At 32.1% G+C, this 16,657-nt stretch overlaps 3 protein-coding genes across 5 annotated transcripts; all 3 read right to left on the reverse strand.

Annotated features, from left to right (window-relative positions):
- Positions 1-26: 26 nt before the first annotated feature.
- Positions 27-5,263, reverse strand: LOC124930794 (YTH domain-containing protein ECT1-like). Its single transcript, XM_047471150.1, has 8 exons — positions 4,809-5,263; positions 4,405-4,448; positions 4,143-4,302; positions 3,275-3,345; positions 2,705-3,172; positions 1,161-1,688; positions 622-834; positions 27-556 (listed from the first exon to the last, which is right to left on the reverse strand). The coding sequence occupies exons 1-8, from the start codon at positions 4,879-4,881 to the stop codon at positions 290-292; spliced, it is 1,824 nt and encodes a 607-aa protein (XP_047327106.1). The 5' UTR covers positions 4,882-5,263; the 3' UTR covers positions 27-289.
- Positions 5,264-8,876: 3,613 nt separating this feature from the next.
- Positions 8,877-13,185, reverse strand: LOC124929107 (organic cation/carnitine transporter 7-like). 2 transcript variants are annotated; one of them, XM_047469379.1, is made up of 5 exons: positions 13,162-13,185; positions 10,491-10,759; positions 10,064-10,301; positions 9,268-9,975; positions 8,877-9,176 (listed from the first exon to the last, which is right to left on the reverse strand). In XM_047469379.1, exons 1-5 carry the CDS (start codon positions 13,168-13,170, stop codon positions 8,961-8,963), a joined length of 1,440 nt encoding a protein of 479 aa, XP_047325335.1. In that variant the 5' UTR covers positions 13,171-13,185; the 3' UTR covers positions 8,877-8,960. The 2 variants fall into 2 exon arrangements, with proteins under 2 accessions (XP_047325335.1, XP_047325336.1); XM_047469380.1 differs by lacking the exon at positions 13,162-13,185 and adding an exon at positions 11,862-12,187.
- A 161-nt stretch (positions 13,186-13,346) lies between these two features.
- Positions 13,347-16,559, reverse strand: LOC124929108 (organic cation/carnitine transporter 7-like). Of its 2 annotated transcripts, XM_047469381.1 has the most exons (5): positions 15,966-16,559; positions 15,206-15,777; positions 13,940-14,402; positions 13,668-13,870; positions 13,347-13,562 (listed from the first exon to the last, which is right to left on the reverse strand). In XM_047469381.1, the coding sequence occupies exons 2-5, from the start codon at positions 15,713-15,715 to the stop codon at positions 13,347-13,349; spliced, it is 1,392 nt and encodes a 463-aa protein (XP_047325337.1). In that variant the 5' UTR covers positions 15,716-15,777; positions 15,966-16,559. The 2 variants fall into 2 exon arrangements, with proteins under 2 accessions (XP_047325337.1, XP_047325340.1); XM_047469384.1 differs by lacking the exon at positions 15,966-16,559 and having other exon boundaries at positions 15,206-15,782.
- Between the last annotated feature and the right edge of the window lie 98 nt (positions 16,560-16,657).

Here is a 16,657-nt window from a genome sequence, read left to right on the forward strand (position 1 = left end):
TAAATAAAACCCTGATATTCATCGTCGAAATGTAAAACCCGGAATAATTTCCTTCTTCAAAGTAAGATGAGAAACAATGGATTGGTGATTAACCCTACAATAGAATTAAAGCAAAGGTCTTTTCTTTATCCAATCACCTTATATGGTGTGTTTTAAATAAACCGCCCAAACTAAAGAATCGCATATTTGTCAGGAAAAACCGCAAACTTTCCACCACAGAACATTATATAAACTTATTCTACATCCTCACCTTAAACTTACCATATAGCTGTAAACTTCTTATTCTTCTTCATTCGCTTTTTTTAACTACATCATCGCCTTCCCCCCTTAATTCAACCACTCCAGCAAACTTTTCGCTCAGTTGAGCAATAGATTCATCGCCTAATATAGTAGTAGTACCTGTTGCAGTTTCGGTTATATTTACCTTCATCTTTGCCTTCCTCTCCTGTGAGTTTTTCTCTCTTTCGTCGTAATAACTGAAATCATCCAACAATGATGTCTCTGCTTCATAGCTCTTGAAGATTTTCAACATTTCAATGCCCTGGGCTAACTTGACCTGGAAAATCGAAACTATTTTAATATTACATAAAAGAAAACAAATTAATTTTCTTTTTCTTTTACCTCTTGAGAGTCTCGGCTATGAGTAACTGGCTTGTTTTCATTGTTTTCGATTAGAATGTGTCGAAACTGGGTATTGGGTACATCCTTGATCATATGCCATTTGACATGGAATTGTCCACTCCATCTATCCTGCTGCCAGTAATCTGCATCATTCTCAAAATCAACTGTTCCGATCATCTCGGCCACCCCACAGAACTGTCCACTTGCATTGACCTAAATAAGCAAAAATATCAGATAATATTTATAAAAAAAATCCTAACCAACATTCCTATTGAACTTTGGCCTTGTTTGATGAAGGGTTAATCCAAGTAACCCCTTATTCCATCATCAATCAAATCATTGAAATCATCTATCAAAATAATAAAGTACCCTTATTTCATTTTTTATTATTTCAAAGTACTAAATACAAAGGATATTTGAGTCATTGAACCCCAAAAAAATCATTTTTTTTTTATCAAACAAACTCTGATTTATAAGAAATTAAACTGTGCAAAATCGAACTTCAGCATTATTAATTGGAGTTTAGAGATGAGTATTACCGAAAACAGAAGGAACACAGGACAGTCATCCTTCATCTCTTTAGCCTCACGATAAGCCGCATCGAGTTTTCTGTTCCCAAGTGCGGTGCTAGACCAAATACTGTATTTCACACTTTTGTGAACGTTATCTTCACTGAAAGATTTAATGATGAAGAACTTGGCATTGTCATATTCGGTGACAAAATCAGGAAGATTGTAAATACCAGGGTAAAGCCCAGAAGTAGATGGACCAGATTTACCCAGACCAGCAGAAAGGGAACTGATCGTTTCAATAGTGCCTTTGCCTTTCAATTTTGAGGCCCTTGGCCCACGATTGTGATCGTTAGGGAAATTTTCCACGCCATGGGATGAGAAGATTGTTTGTTTTGGTTGCACACCACCTGTATGAGGAATTTGTCGAACATGTTTATTGGCAGACCAATTAGACATGGCAGTACCATAATTTGAGCTTTGATAAGAATTTCCTTGTGGATATGGTCGTACTGAAGAATTTCCTAACCATCCATATCCATGATATGGTCTTTGTTCCTGAGGATCCATAACATAGTAAGTCAGAAGCCACAGCAATAACAAATATAGTAGAGATGTATGAGCCAAAAACTACTTTATAATCTAAAGAAATATCAGGATCATGATTCAGAATACCAGACAAAAAAATCACTTCCAATTTCATTTTGGCAATTTTCCCAAGAGATTCTGATTGTGACACAGATTGTAACAAAATAGTCTCATAATGAAACAAGACTCTGCAAACACACAACAATTGAAATAATGTTTAGTAGGCTGTCATTGGAGACAAAATATATATTTCCGCCCTCTCATTCTATAAGATCACTTTTAAACCCAAGGATTGTCCCAATTTATAACACAACAATCTCTAAAGTCTAAACTACCCTTACTATTCATGTGTCCACACATTTAACCCTTTAGCTTTTGTTGACATTTCCAAGGGAAATAAATCCAAATGATTTTACCATTCCCTTCCTCAAAATATATGGGTCAGGTTACATTGGTAGTATAGTATGGTAGGAAAATAGCAGTTCATAATTGGAGGAATACAATGACCAAGAGCTTGTTTGATGTGGGTTATTTGAGATTAATTTCATATAACTCACTATCCAATCAACAATCAATTAATCACATCATTTAAATCATCACTCAAATTACCCTAGCTTTAAAAAAAAACCAATATATATTTGTATCTCTAATGTTTTTTACCCAAAAACCTGATTTTCAAACAATATTATTTCAAAATAACCACTTGGTTATTCAAACCCAATATCAAATAAGGCCTTAGATTCAATCCAAATAAACCGCCTTCACATCATCGACTGAAATACTAACATATTTTTTGTAACATTTTAAAATAATAAATACAAATGATATTTTAGTCATTTAACTCAAATAATCCACTTTTTCTTCAAACAAAGTTTTTTCAAAAAAAATTAAAAAACTACACTAAACAAGCACCAATATATTACAACAGCCAACTAGATAGATGGAGAGGTCAGTAATTAGTAGAACTAGATCAAAAGAGAACATACCTGTCCAACATTATGCTCATATGGCCCAAGTATTCCAAATGGCTGGGAATAAGCTCCAGCCGGTGATGTCAATGGAGTCATATAATTGGGCTTGTCTATGGAGTTCAATGAATTTGACTGCTGTTCTCCAAACATACCACCTCCACTGGGATGTCCATATTGTATAAAGTAACCTGGTCCTTGTCCCCAAATAAAATTTTCAGGAACAGCCTCCTGGAAATTATTACCAGCTGTCATCATCTCAGTTTGTGGAGCTGGGAAAGATGAATTAACATGGGACACACCAGGAGAAACCGAAGGTGGATAATAGGGATGAGATGCAGGGATTTGATGAGGTGAGAATATTTGGCTGTCAAACATTATAGGAGACATAGGACTAGCCAATGGTGAAAATTGACCATAAGCAACTGGTGTATCAACACCATAACCAGAATGAAAGAGAACCGATGAATTATCATTGTAGATAGGCTGTTTGGTCAATTATAAAAAAAAACGATGTTATAATATGTTTGCTCAATTTCAGTTGTATTCTGTACGGAAAAAAATAAGTTGTCGTGGATATGTACTTACTGGAGGTACAATTTGCAAGCCATTGGCATTGACATATGAGTATTGATCCCAACCTGTGTTGTTCTCATAACCTGAAGAAAGCAAATATATTTTTTTAAAGAAAAATTAAATAATAGAGTGCTGAAACAGTCAAGTATTTTTTCTTCTCAGATCTGAGTTTTTCCGCTGTACTAGGCTAATATAACATCTCACAGTCATGAACCCAACTTCAATCAACGTGCTTTCAGTGGGAATCAAACATCTTAAGTTCAAGATTATTACCACTTAGAGCTACCCTAGGCAGGTGAATTCCAACTTTTTATAATCCATCATAACAAAAGTACCTAAAAGTACCTAATGAATATGTTACCTAACCCTGTAATGAGCTGACATAGCTTAAGAGCTGAGGTAGCAATAAACAATACTTCATTCAGTTAATAACTAATTGGAAGCGGTATAGCTTTTAAAAGGCCTGAAGAGAGGCAAGAAACCAGTTATGACATTTTGTAGATTGATCGGATTTGCTCTCGAGGTTCTATCTCTATTCTCATCTCTTATGATTCACTTCTGATCCTATATGTTCTAGTCCTATTCTCATTCCAATTGTAGGCTATTGCTACAGTTGCAGTCTCTTCTCTTCTCCAATTCATATTTTCTTTTATTCTTCCAACTGTCGTCAAGGTACTAATTCTGTAATTCGAAGCTAGGTTTAGCTACAATTATAAATTCCAAGTATATCAGAATATTACTTGCTTCCATGACTCACTTGATGACTAATGGATCAAATAGGATGGTTGAACTAAGGTTAACTAATATTAATCCATCATTCTACTTTCAATGTTACATGTAACAATCCAACTGACAAGTAGAATCAAGAATGTTCACTGACCTCCATAGTAATATGTTTGGTCCTGAGGAAGAGTAGTGGCTTGGGTTCCACCCGTGTAGGATGACTGATGCTGACCAGTGAGTTCTAATGATGGTGGTGGGACAACTGCATCCGGGGAAGGGTTCATTGAAACAGTCCTTTCATCTTGGGGCAAAAGTGGCTAATGGATAATGAAAGATGAATAAACTCATCAAAAAATTTAACCTAAACAAGCCTAAAAGCTACAACATTATAAAATATCAAATTGATACAATTTTTTTACCTGCTCTGGCAACATAGTCTCCACCACTGGCACTGGTCTCCAAACTGTACAGTAAACAAACAATTCAGAACAAGAAAGAAGAAACACATCTTCCAACCCTAATCGACATGAAATGGGAAGAAAATCCCCAAGTGTTCCATCATTATTTTAATCTGAAACAACTTTCCAATGTCCAATGTACATTGAAAACCCTAAAGGATCAATCTTTGTTGATCTAACCAAAGATTTTCTGTCTCGGTGACTAAAACTAAAACTAAGATGTTGAAAATTAGCCTAGCATATAAATAAAGCTCCTTGGACATGAAATTCAAGTACCCACAATCTAAATTAAAGAACTTTTTACAGTTTCATAGTACAATAGTGTATAAATTTGAAAAAAAAAGGGTTAAGTTGAGTAGACTCACCGTTAGTGGATGATGAGAGCGACCTCGCCGCTGATGCAATTCGATCTTCCCCTGGTTTACTTGTCTCTTCCATGAACTAACCCAAATCAAATCAAATCAAAACAAATCTGCAGAAAAGAAGCGGGCGCGAGAGAGAAGAGAGATTATCGGGTCGATGATTTGAAGGGGGTTTGTTATATACTATCTGGGTAATTCATATTGATCAGAAAGGAACAAGGAAACATAGGTTTATCTCTCCATAAGCAACGGCGAAAGCTGACAGAGAGAAGATAGTACGCGTAGAAGTAAAAGAGTTAAGTAAAGCTATACATAGATATGTATAGAATTTTCGCCATCGATTTTGATTTGATTTTGCTTTCCTTTTTCAGTATTATAGGGTTTCTAACATTTCAACCTTTAGCATTGAAATCTCTCTCCCAATCTCTCTCCTACTCTCTCTCTCCCTCTCTCTTCAGCCCGTTTACTTTGATTGTAATAAAGTCAATATTCAATTAGACCCTTTGTTTGGATTTTGAGAATCCTTTTTTATTTTATGAATTTTTGTACAATAATTAAATAAAAAGTAAAATAATAATATTTTAATATAATAAGTAATAAAATATAAATTACTCACCTAAGTTAATATGGTAAACAATGAATTGAAAATTGATTCTAGATAAAAAAATATTATATTAAATTAAAAGATTTCTTTTTTATTTGTTGAAAATCATATAAATTTGATTCTAATTAAAAATATCATATTAAACTAGAAGATCTCTTACAAAAATTATTTTGTTGAAATCATAGAAATATATTGTTTTTGTGCTTTTGAGGAAAAAATAACTTTTATTAACTAGTTTGTAACAAAGTTTTTTATCACTCATACTAAAAGTGGAACTTACTTTTCAAAATCTAACAAAATTACATTTGAGAAAATAAAATGATCAAAATTATTTTGAAAAATTATATAACTTTTTCATAGTTAAGCAAAATGTTTTTATCAAAATATATATATATATATATATATATATATATATTTAATTTCTCACTCTTTTTTTTTACTCTAAATATGCTTGTATAAAAAAATATACTACTTACTAATTTGTAAGAAACAACATATATTTAGTATGAGAAATATTTAACAAGACATGTTATTATTTAAAGAGTTATAGGTGAATTTTTGAAGTTTGAAATTATAATATGAATGTTCAATTTTATACACACTTTTGTAAAATTCGTGTAATAGTTATAAAAATGAAATGTTCCTAACCATGATGATAATAATAATAGGTAAGTGAACATATATATATATAATTGAAAATATTCAATTAAAAACTCAATATAATGACAATATTTAATCATATAATTTGACAATTAAATTATGAAGAAGCTCATAACATCAATTAGTTAATTCATAATTCATCTATAAAAAATGATAATTAAGGATGTTATTGTACAAATTTGTATTCCAAATTGAAAAATTAAATATATATTAAGTCGTCTTAATTTATTCTAAGCCAACAATAATATTTCTCTAATTTATTTAAATTTACTTAAATAACTTATTTATTATTCATTCTCTTTTATGGGTATGACAGTCAAAATAAAAGGAATAATGTGAATTTTTATAGAAATATTTTAACTATTTATTTTATTATCTAGTTAGTTGAGATGTGAAATGTTTTATAAATTAAGGATATTTAGATATTTAAAATTTTGTTCTTTTTAATAAAACTCTTGTATTGAAATAGTATAGTAAGTTTGTAACTGAGATGAATAGTTTTAGACATTGATGTGATAATATGATCCAATGTAAGTGATTAAGATTGATCTAGTTGATTTGTCAAATTATTTAATTGTCCAGGGGAGTATATTATTTGGAGTAATTTATTCAATGTTAAAACATAATGCGAGTAATCCAAATTTTTTGTGGGAGATAAATATTCGATTAATTTGTTTGGACGACATTTGGTATATTGTCGGAAATTTAGTTGTAACGTATCTTGAATTTGCTTTCATTGCTATAAATGTCACAATTAAGAACATGTATGATTCTCGGTCTAGTGGTTTCTCTAGCTGAATTAGATATATGAGAGATTAAACATTAGAGAGAGTTATTCACATAATAGAGTTTTAATTTTGGTATGACGCAAATAAGTGTTCCCGTCTGAACAAGATAATATGCATTGGAAAAATATTGATAGTTTTTATTTGAGATATTCATATAATTTGTTCGTTAAGATAATTTCATATATTTTTTGGTTAGAGAGTCAAAGATTTCATCTAATATCTCGTTATTTGGATAAAATTTTATTCACGATGAAATTTTTATGGATGACATGTGCACAAAAAAATATTGTATTATGGTAAGTCAGCATCGTATGTGTCACGGGAAAACTGATTTGACAAATCACTTATTTTTGCATTGTCGATTATGACTAGTGTCTAAAGTTTTTTGTGAAGTATACTAGGATTCACTAGGTGATACCCGAGTTTGTAGATAGTTGTTGAGAAGTTTGGATTGATGCGGTTAATACTAAATGCATATATACTTTGGTTATTATCTCAATTATTCTATAATGGACTATATGATTTGAGATAAAACGTGAAATCTTCAATGATTATGACCATAATCGTACAATGAATATCATTCATAATGGTATTAGTATGACGCTTTCTGATATTCGTTTCAAAAATCTGATAAAATTGGTTGGAAAGATAATCATTATTCTCGAGAATATACGAGGTCAGTAACATTGGGTAACGTAGTTGTATTGTATTATATTATTATTTATATTTCATATCTCATACTTTATCGTTGTGATTAAATATTATTTATCATTTTTAATATAATTAACCATTCAAAAAAACAAATTATTTGTTCAACCTTTAATTATTCTATTATATTATTTACAATTATTTTAAAACATTATAATAATTTATTATTAATTTGTATTTTTGTTCTAATTTGTATTTAAAAAATAATATAAAAGATATAACTAAAATAAATTAAGTAAAAGTAAAATAATAATAAAATGATAGGTAAGAAGTAATAAAGAAATTTAAATACTAAATAATCAACTTCAATCATATTTTTTATACTAAAAACTAAATAATCAACTTCAATCACATTTTTTATTTATTTATAAAAAATTAAATATTATTTGATTAATTTTCTCATAATAATATTACTCAATTTTTTTTGTCAAAATATCTTTTAATAATATTTTAATTTTATATATTAATACATTTTAATTTTTTTACTAAAAAAACTCAATCTCTAAAATTAATACTAATTAATTCTTTTTAAATAATCCAAAATTTTCTTAAGATAAACTTATACCAAACCAGTTAGCATACAACATAGTATATCTTAATAAATTTTCTAAATCTTGATCAGATCATAAATTTGATATTAAAAATTTTGGTTATATATCTAAAACAGATTTCAAAAGGTAATTGGAGATTCGATGAACCAACCCATTAAATTCTAAACTAATACATGTAAGAACTTAAAAAAAAAAATATTATGATGAAAGAAGTCTATCTTATTTTTTATTCTCATTAAAAATATTTTAAATTAAAATAATTATTTACCGTAAAATTGATAACAATTTATCGAGACAATATAGAGTTTAAGGCATAATTCCAGATTTAAGAAATAAAACTAATTAACAGTCTTCAACCAATTCTTTAATTCTTTTAGCTTCACTCTTTTTTTCACTAATCCAAATTATTTATTCAAATAAATTATTCTTTTAACATTAAACAATATTTTTGTCTATTTCATAATACTATACGCCTAATCAACCCCTCCAAAAATCATTTGTATGGAAAAAACCAAATAATTTATAAAAGGAACCTAAAAGATTAACAAATAATTTTTGACAAAATAAAACACATGTTTAATCGAATTATAAAATAACAAATAACTATTAATTTATAAATATAATAATAAATACAACAAACTAGTATCGCTGTGGATGAAATTATCCAATAAACCCTAAACTCAGAGACTTGTGTAAATCTTTTCAATTTTATTTTTACCCCAAAAGAAATTACAGTTACATAATAATCTACACAACAAAATAGAATGAAATTATAATTCCATCACCTTTATTATAATGATACATTTCAAATTCAGTGACATTTAAAACACACCTACATTACATGTTACATATCTGATAATTCCTTCCCCATGGTTTCAAATGGTAAAAGAACAACACAAATTCCTAAAAGAACTATTACCGCTTCAAACATAAATATCGCGGCTGTTTGATGACAATTACTTACTAACGTAATCGCCACAAGAGGACATATCATTCCCCCTACTCTTCCAATTGCAGTTGCCACACCAACCCCCGTCGATCTCACATTTGTCGGATACACCTAAACATCATAAACACACACAATTTTTTTTTATCTGTTATCATTCATTAATAAAAATGGTGTAACGGGTTTTTTCTCTTAAGAAAAATACCTCGGGAGTATATATGCAAGCGACGGTGAAAGTAGCTGAAACAAACATTCTCGCGCAAAATAACAAAGTCATGGTTAGATTCTGGCTTTGTTGCCATGCCAATGGGAGAAGCAAGAATAAACCAACTGTGAGCATAATTGCCATAGAATGCTTCCTTCCAACTCTATCGAGAATTATAGCTGAAATCACCAGCCCTGGAAACTCGGCCAAACTAGACACAAATACATCAAAGTAGAGGCTAGTGTCCATTTTAGGTCTGGAATGCAAACGATCCATGCCAGTACATCGATTCTGCCCACTGCTAAGCTCGGTGGTTAAAAGTACAACGCCGTAGTAAGTAAATGTATTTCCAAAGTAAACGAACCACAGTAAAATGGTTGTTCTGATGAACTTGGGTGAGATGAGAACAGAATTCAGGGACAAGTGTTTTATGAAACCGGGGTCGGTTTTCTTTCTGGTGGTGAGTAAATGGGTATCTTCTGATAAAGAAGAATCTTCTATATGATCAGGAACCAACTGACCAGATGGGAGTATAGTTTGGTTCAAGTGTGCTATCTTTTCTAAAATGGCATGTGCTTCATCTATTCTACCTTTCATAATCAAGAACCTTGGAGTTTCGGGAGTTAGACTGTATAAAGCAAGCAAAGTGAAAGCTGGAATTGAAGACAATGCAAGTAGCACTCTCCACCCTAATCTAGGCATGATAATCTGCACCAGAAAGAAAAAACAAATTCTATTTTTTAAGATATATGTACTGATGCATTTATATAGAAAGACATTAACAAAATAGACATACCCATGCAAGACCAGACTCAAGGATGGTTCCAACCGTCCAAAAAGTTGAAAAGATAACCATCCAAGTGCCTCTGTTTGGCGTAGGAACAAATTCAAGAAACCATGTGGAGAATAGATGTCCTCCACCCAATCCAATACCAACGAGCCAACGTGCAATTACTAAGCTAACATAATCTTGAGAGAAAGAACTTAATAATCCAGCCACAGCAGTAACAGTACAAAGTCCAAGAAAAGCCTTCCTATAGAGCAGATTAAACCAACAAAACTCATCATCATTAATTTCAAGATTTATCATTAGCAGTATAGAAAAGAGTTATGGAGATCTCATCATGATTGAGTACATAATGCAGATTAGACCAAAAAAAATCAAGAACATGTGTGCCTAAGAAACTAATTTTGGTCAAAAAAATAAAAAGAAGGAAGCATACTTTCTCCCATAGTTGTCTGATACAACACCCCATGAATAAGCTCCTATTAGCATGCCAGAAAACACAATGCTAGTTATCATACTCTCTTGATCTGAAGAGAGATTCCAGTCAGATGCTACTGCAGTTCCTATGAAGGAAAGAAGCATTATTTCCATGGCTTCTGCTATTGACCCAAGTCCAGCATAAGCTAGTGCATATCCCTGGAATTTCCCAAACCCAATAATAGAAAGTGCCTCATCCAGTGTGTATGTAGAAGCCTGGATTTCCATCTGAAACCCACACCAAAAACAATAGTATAAGGCTAGCATCTAAATTACTTGTATTAGTAATAATATAGTAATTAGTTGAGTAAGTTTACTGGGTTAGTAGCTTTCAATAGTAGGACTAATGCAATTCTCTTCACATCTATCATTTTTTTCTAAAAATCCTAAATCATTAGGGTGGTACGTTACATGCTACTATCCTCAAATATCATACCAAAGTTCATACAAAGAAAACTAAACAGCATATTTTCTAAAAATCCTAAATCTCTATGTTGATATATGTTATAGGCTACTATCCTCAAATATCATACTAAAGTTCATACAAAGAAAACTAATCAGCACAATGTGACAATGGGAATGGAACACAGAAAGGGACAATTCTTTCTCAACTTCAAGGGCATGGGAAATGATGAGAAGCGAGAGAGAATAGGTTAAGTAGTTCATAACGTGCCTGGAATTTTTTGTTAAACTCAGAACAAGGGATAAGTTTTATGACAATTCAAGATACAAAATACCCTCTATGTCTATTGAGCATTTAATGTTGAGTTGCCGATTCACAAGAGAAATCAAGGGAATGAAAAACCAAAGGTTAAAGTTTCAATTCAAATTTATATAAATGCACTTTTGCAACAATTTATACATGAGATTTGCAGAAAAATTCAAGAGAATGGAAGTTTGAAGGGAATAAGCTTTCAACATTTTAGAACTGGTTACTAAGCAAGGAATGATGAATTGAATAATTCTGTGTAATAAAAGTGTTGTAAATGGGTTTCAAAATCATTAATAAAAAGGAATTCCTTTTCTCAAAAAAATCAATAAAGAGGAAAGAAAACTGAGCAGCATATTCTGTCAATCAAGCTGTATATACTAACAATCTGACACACAAGTTAAAGGATTAAAAAAAAATCTCTTTGATTGATATTGTGAAAGTAAAGATATGGGCTATATGATCCTATGATGATTTGATGTGGTTTGATGATCAAATATGAGAGTTAGCTTGGCTTTTCTTATATGGGTTCGATTTTAAATTGGGAGAAAGCAAGATTCTAGGTCCCATGATCAATTCCCAGGTATTCTTCAACATAAAAATGAATAATAGTAAACATACCTGAAGAAGAAGATATCTGGATCACAAATTGTTGAATGTTGAATTCACCACCATGTGGAAAGCAATAATCACTAATGGTGGAAGTAGGTCATCAATTTATTAGCTAGAGAGAGGGAGGGAAGAGAAGAAGAATTGCTGCCGATTGGGTTTTCAGCTCAGCATATTAGAGAAAGATTACTTGATCATGTGAGTTGCAGATAAAGCTATACAAAGATTAACAATGGAGGTCGGAAGACGCGTTGAAGAGTCAAACCCAGAAATTTTTAATCAAAAACAATTGCAGGTTTTGTAGTTTGTTCCTTTACGATAAATCTTTATTTTCTCATATTCGCGCTTTCAACAACTTAAGTCTTCACTTTTCTTTCATGGAGATGACAGGTATTAAATAAAACTATTATATATATTATTTTATTTTACTTTCTTTTTCTCTTCTAATTTTTTTTTTTCTAAAAATAAAATAAAACTGAAAAGACATTCATTCTTCGTCTTCGGCTCCTTTTAAGTAGAAACGGTTCTAAAGTTATTTTTCATATTTTAGTTATTTTTAATAACGAGTTCCTTAATTTGATATTTCATAAGGAGGATGGTATGAGTTTCTTACTATTTCGAATGATCAAATCGACTGTCATTCAAAATATTTGATAAAAAAAATTTCGATACCGTTTCATTAATTGATTCGATTTATTCTGCTTAAACCCTTATGGTTTATGAGCTAAAATGAGTTTATTCTTAAAATGAACTCAACAAATTAAATATTGTTTATTGAGAATTTTAATTATATCTATTTTGTTACTCTCAATTAATTAAATAAAAATTAATTACTTATTAAAGAAAACTTTTTATTTTGTTTAAAAATTTAAAAACTAAAAATTATTTAAAATATATAATTATTGTTTAAAAAAATTATGACAAGAACCACTCATAATATTGAAGATGTCACTGAGTTTGTTTTTATTTATTTAATTTTTAGAAAAATTAGTAAGAACCATCTAGAGAGTGTCCCCATTTTTTATAATAGTGATGAAATGGGAGAGGGTCTTTAAATTGTGTTTATTTTAAACTTTTGTGTGGTCCACATTTATATTTTATCTGAGTTTTTTATTTTTATTTTAAAGAGTGGTAACTGGAATAAAATAGATAAAGGATGTAGTTAAAACAATGTCATAATTGAGATATCCTAATGACTATATATATTGTATATAAATTTTACGTTATTATTTTATTAAATATAAGATTTATTTGGATCGAAATGGTTTAAACAGTAAGAAGTGTGAACAGATTAACTTAACTACTTACTTACAGTCCACATTTGGCCTGGGAAAACCTTGAGAGGCAAAGGATCAAATGCCCTCTAATCAAAATTCCCCGGTTCCATCTACAAAGCATAATGCAAAGACCAACCAGATGTTCAAAACCAATAGCAAAAGTGCGATATTTAAAAATTAGACACAAATATATATTGATTACAAACCATGTTGGCAACCTTCAGTCATCGGTTAGTGCTCGCCCGCTCGTATCATGAGGCAAAAGCACCATACCCACAATCGAAACAACCATAACCGCCTCAAACAGAAATATGGCAGCTGTCTGATGGCAGTTACTCACAAGTTCAACCGCTACAAGCGGACATACCATGCCCCCAATTCTCCCCACTGCACTCGCTACTCCAAACCCCGTAGATCTTATTGATGTCGGATATATCTGACATTTTAGTAATTCAAACCAAATAACCCACTTTTTCATCAATCAAGCTAATCTAAGACCTCAACATATGAGATTAGTTTAAAAACAAAAATCATTACTGACCTCCGGGGCATAAATATTCGCTACAGTGATGGCACTCGCAGTACACATACGAGCCACAAAGAGTAATGAAGTGGTTACAAGCTGACGCTCATGAATAACTAGTGGTAGAAGGAAACAACATGCTGTTATGAACAACAAAACCATCGTAAGCTTACGACCAATTCTGTCAACCAGAATTGCTGCCAAGACAAGCCCGGGAAATTCTGAGAAATACAAAACAATGTCAGATGAACTTGTATGCAAGAACAAAACAAACATCACAATCCACAGACCTGCCAAGCTTGTGAAGAAGACATCCTTATAGAGGTTTGATTCTCCCATGGAATTCAAACAACTAATTTGGCCTGTGCTGAGGTTAGAAGTCAACAAGATAATTCCATAATATGAAAATGCATTTCCAAAGAAAACTAGCCAAAGGGGGAGAGTAATTCTAACAAGATTTGATGACAACAGATTAATGATTGATAAAAGGCCAGCTTTAGAAACAACAGGTTTATTCTGTACCAAGCAAAGTGAATGAGTATCATCTTCTGTTGATGTAAGTTTTCCAAATGGAAGACTTCTCTTGTTAGTATTTGCTATTTTCTCGAGGATTTTACTCGCATCAGATATTTCACCTCTCATGCAAAGATATCTAGGAGACTCTGGTGTACAAATGTAAAAGATGAGCGCCATGAAAGACGGTAATGAAGATAATGCAAGCAGCCATCTCCAGCCTAGCCTTGGTAATATAATCTGGCAGAAGAAGAAGAAGAAGAGAAAAAACATATATTAACACTTTCTAGAAATAGTATTAAGTTACAGAAAATAAAAGATCTGTCATGATTGGCTCCTAACTTTGAGTGAAAGGTTAAATAAGCCTTGAATTTATTATGCGAAGAATGGCATTAATGGGAAGAGCTCTCTTTTCTTTTTTTAAACTGCTGTTAAAAATTGTTTCAATCCAACTACAGTGGAGAAATCTACACTAGATCAAAACCAGACAACCCAAGAACAGTTCATTGAAATGGCAAAGAAAACCAAGTTAAATGATTATCCTCTTATATAACACATGTTGTAACAGCTTACTTCCAGGTCACTAACAATTAACAAGAAATGAATCTAACTATCCTATAACCCAACTGTCCTGGAGGTTATTATTACAGCTGCTAGGGTTTGATCCATGTAACCTATGGTTACTCTGACAAACTAACTTTGAAATTGTCAATAAAGTGTTTTCAAATAAGAGGAAATGGTCCATCACATTAAAAACAAGCCAAATTTGGTTATGTGATACTATAATGGAAATGTATGTATACTAAATTCTGGAGCTGGATCATAAGTATATGTCTAATTAAGTAATGTAAATCAGCATGCGGACCCTAACTCAGATATAGATCGAGAAAGTTTTTCTAAATGGTGTATTATGATCATTTACTACATGGAAACACTTTATGTTTCTATATCAGGTTCCAGATGAGAGACAAATTTATCTAACATTTCTTTTATGAGAAGGGCACAAAAGGGGGTCCAACTCAAATTATATGCAGCAAACATACCCAAGCAAGTGATGCCTCCAAAACGGTTCCAAATGACCAGAAAGCTGAAAATACAACCATCCAAGTTCCTCTATTTGGAGTGGGAACAAATTCAAGAAACCAAGAAGAGTATACAGGTCCACCACCAAGGCCAATGCCAACCAAACATCGTAGAATGATTAACGATATATAATTTGGTGAGAAAGAACTCAAAAACCCAGCTCCTGTGCTAACTATGGCAACACTCAGAAGACCTCTCCTTCTTCCATAGTTATCTGATATGAGTCCCCATGAATATGCACCAACAAGCATGCCAGCAAAAACTACTGTAGTAATTAAACTCTCTTCACTAGATGATAGTCCCCATTTCAACTTAACTGCTGGACCAACGAAAGACAGTATCATGACTTCCATGGCCTCAGAAATCCAACCAAGTCCAGCATAGGCAAGTATATAGTACTGAAATTTACCAAATCCTACAGCAGTAAGTGCTTCATCTACAGTATAGACGTGGCTATTATCCCCTTCCATCTATGAAATCACAAGAATAGGTCAAGATATTCTTGTATATAGTGAAAAGAAACGAAACGGACCTGCAATAATCAAGGACGAAATTCAATTGAAAATCACGATCCTGCTGTTTTGTTCCGTTTATGTAAGGAGAAATCAAACGATAACCGCAACATACAGAAGAATTAGAGAATTAGGAAGCTATAAAGTTATTATTACAGATTCTAACAAACAAAGCGTTCAGAGAGAGAGAGAGAGAGAGAGCACGCACGTTCAAGGGAGCGGCAGGCGGCTGATGAATCCACAATTCAGGGATGAAGAGAGGCTTACGAAGGAGAAGGAAGAATCCAATTGCAGTACGGAATGTCATATATGCCTTGTGGAGTCTGAATAATCAAAAAATGTCAGCATCAGTGACACCTCAGCTCCGTTATGTGCCGTGAAAGTCAGATAGCTACGAAAGTGGCGACGAGGAAGAGCATAATGTGGAAAACCGTGGAAGAAGAAGAAGAGGTTCATAGTTGCCGGCGTCATTGATTGTCCTGGGACGTCGATTATGATCCTGACGTCAACCAGTGGTGTTAGTACAGATGAGATGATTGAGATTGCTGAATAGATCTCGGTCTCTGCGAATTCGTTCTCTCTGTTGGAGACGCAACCGAATGAAACAGAAGAAGCGATGATGATGAACACAATATGATGAGTTGATAACTTCTTCACTTTGCTATGAGAACTGAAACTCGTTCTAGAAATGTGTAAGAAGTTGATTGAGAAGAGAATCATGGAGAATTATAACTGCATATGATCCATCAAATACTTGATCATCCATTTGTAACATGCAACCGATGACTGTGGCTTTACCATATCACTCTCTTCACAGAAAAGAATCAAGGATGAGAGAAAGACTGTAGGCAAGAAGAAAGGATCACGGATACTTTTTTTTTCTTTTCTTTTCATCTAATA

Source organism: Impatiens glandulifera, chromosome 3 (assembly GCF_907164915.1).
Source record: "Impatiens glandulifera chromosome 3, dImpGla2.1, whole genome shotgun sequence".
NCBI lineage: Eukaryota > Viridiplantae > Streptophyta > Magnoliopsida > Ericales > Balsaminaceae > Impatiens > Impatiens glandulifera.

Excerpts from the sequence above, each read along its gene's own strand:
- LOC124930794 (XM_047471150.1), bottom strand. The coding sequence starts at position 4,881 with ATGGAAGAGACAAGTAAACCAGGGGAAGATCGAATTGCATCAGCGGCG. Across the intron at positions 4,303-4,404 it reads AGACTATGTTGCCAGAGCAG|CCACTTTTGCCCCAAGATGA; the intron begins GTAAAAAAATTG and ends ATTATCCATTAG. Across the intron at positions 1,689-2,704 it reads ATGAGCATAATGTTGGACAG|GAACAAAGACCATATCATGG; the intron begins GTATGTTCTCTT and ends ATGGATCCTCAG.
- LOC124929107 (XM_047469379.1), bottom strand. Across the intron at positions 10,302-10,490 it reads TCAGACAACTATGGGAGAAA|GAAGGCTTTTCTTGGACTTT; the intron begins GTATGCTTCCTT and ends TCTGCTCTATAG. Across the intron at positions 9,177-9,267 it reads CTTGCATATATACTCCCGAG|GTGTATCCGACAAATGTGAG; the intron begins GTATTTTTCTTA and ends TATGATGTTTAG.
- LOC124929108 (XM_047469381.1), bottom strand. The coding sequence starts at position 15,715 with ATGGAAGGGGATAATAGCCACGTCTATACTGTAGATGAAGCACTTACT. Across the intron at positions 13,871-13,939 it reads CTTCTTCACAAGCTTGGCAG|AATTTCCCGGGCTTGTCTTG; the intron begins GTCTGTGGATTG and ends TGTATTTCTCAG. Across the intron at positions 13,563-13,667 it reads CGAATATTTATGCCCCGGAG|ATATATCCGACATCAATAAG; the intron begins GTCAGTAATGAT and ends CTAAAATGTCAG.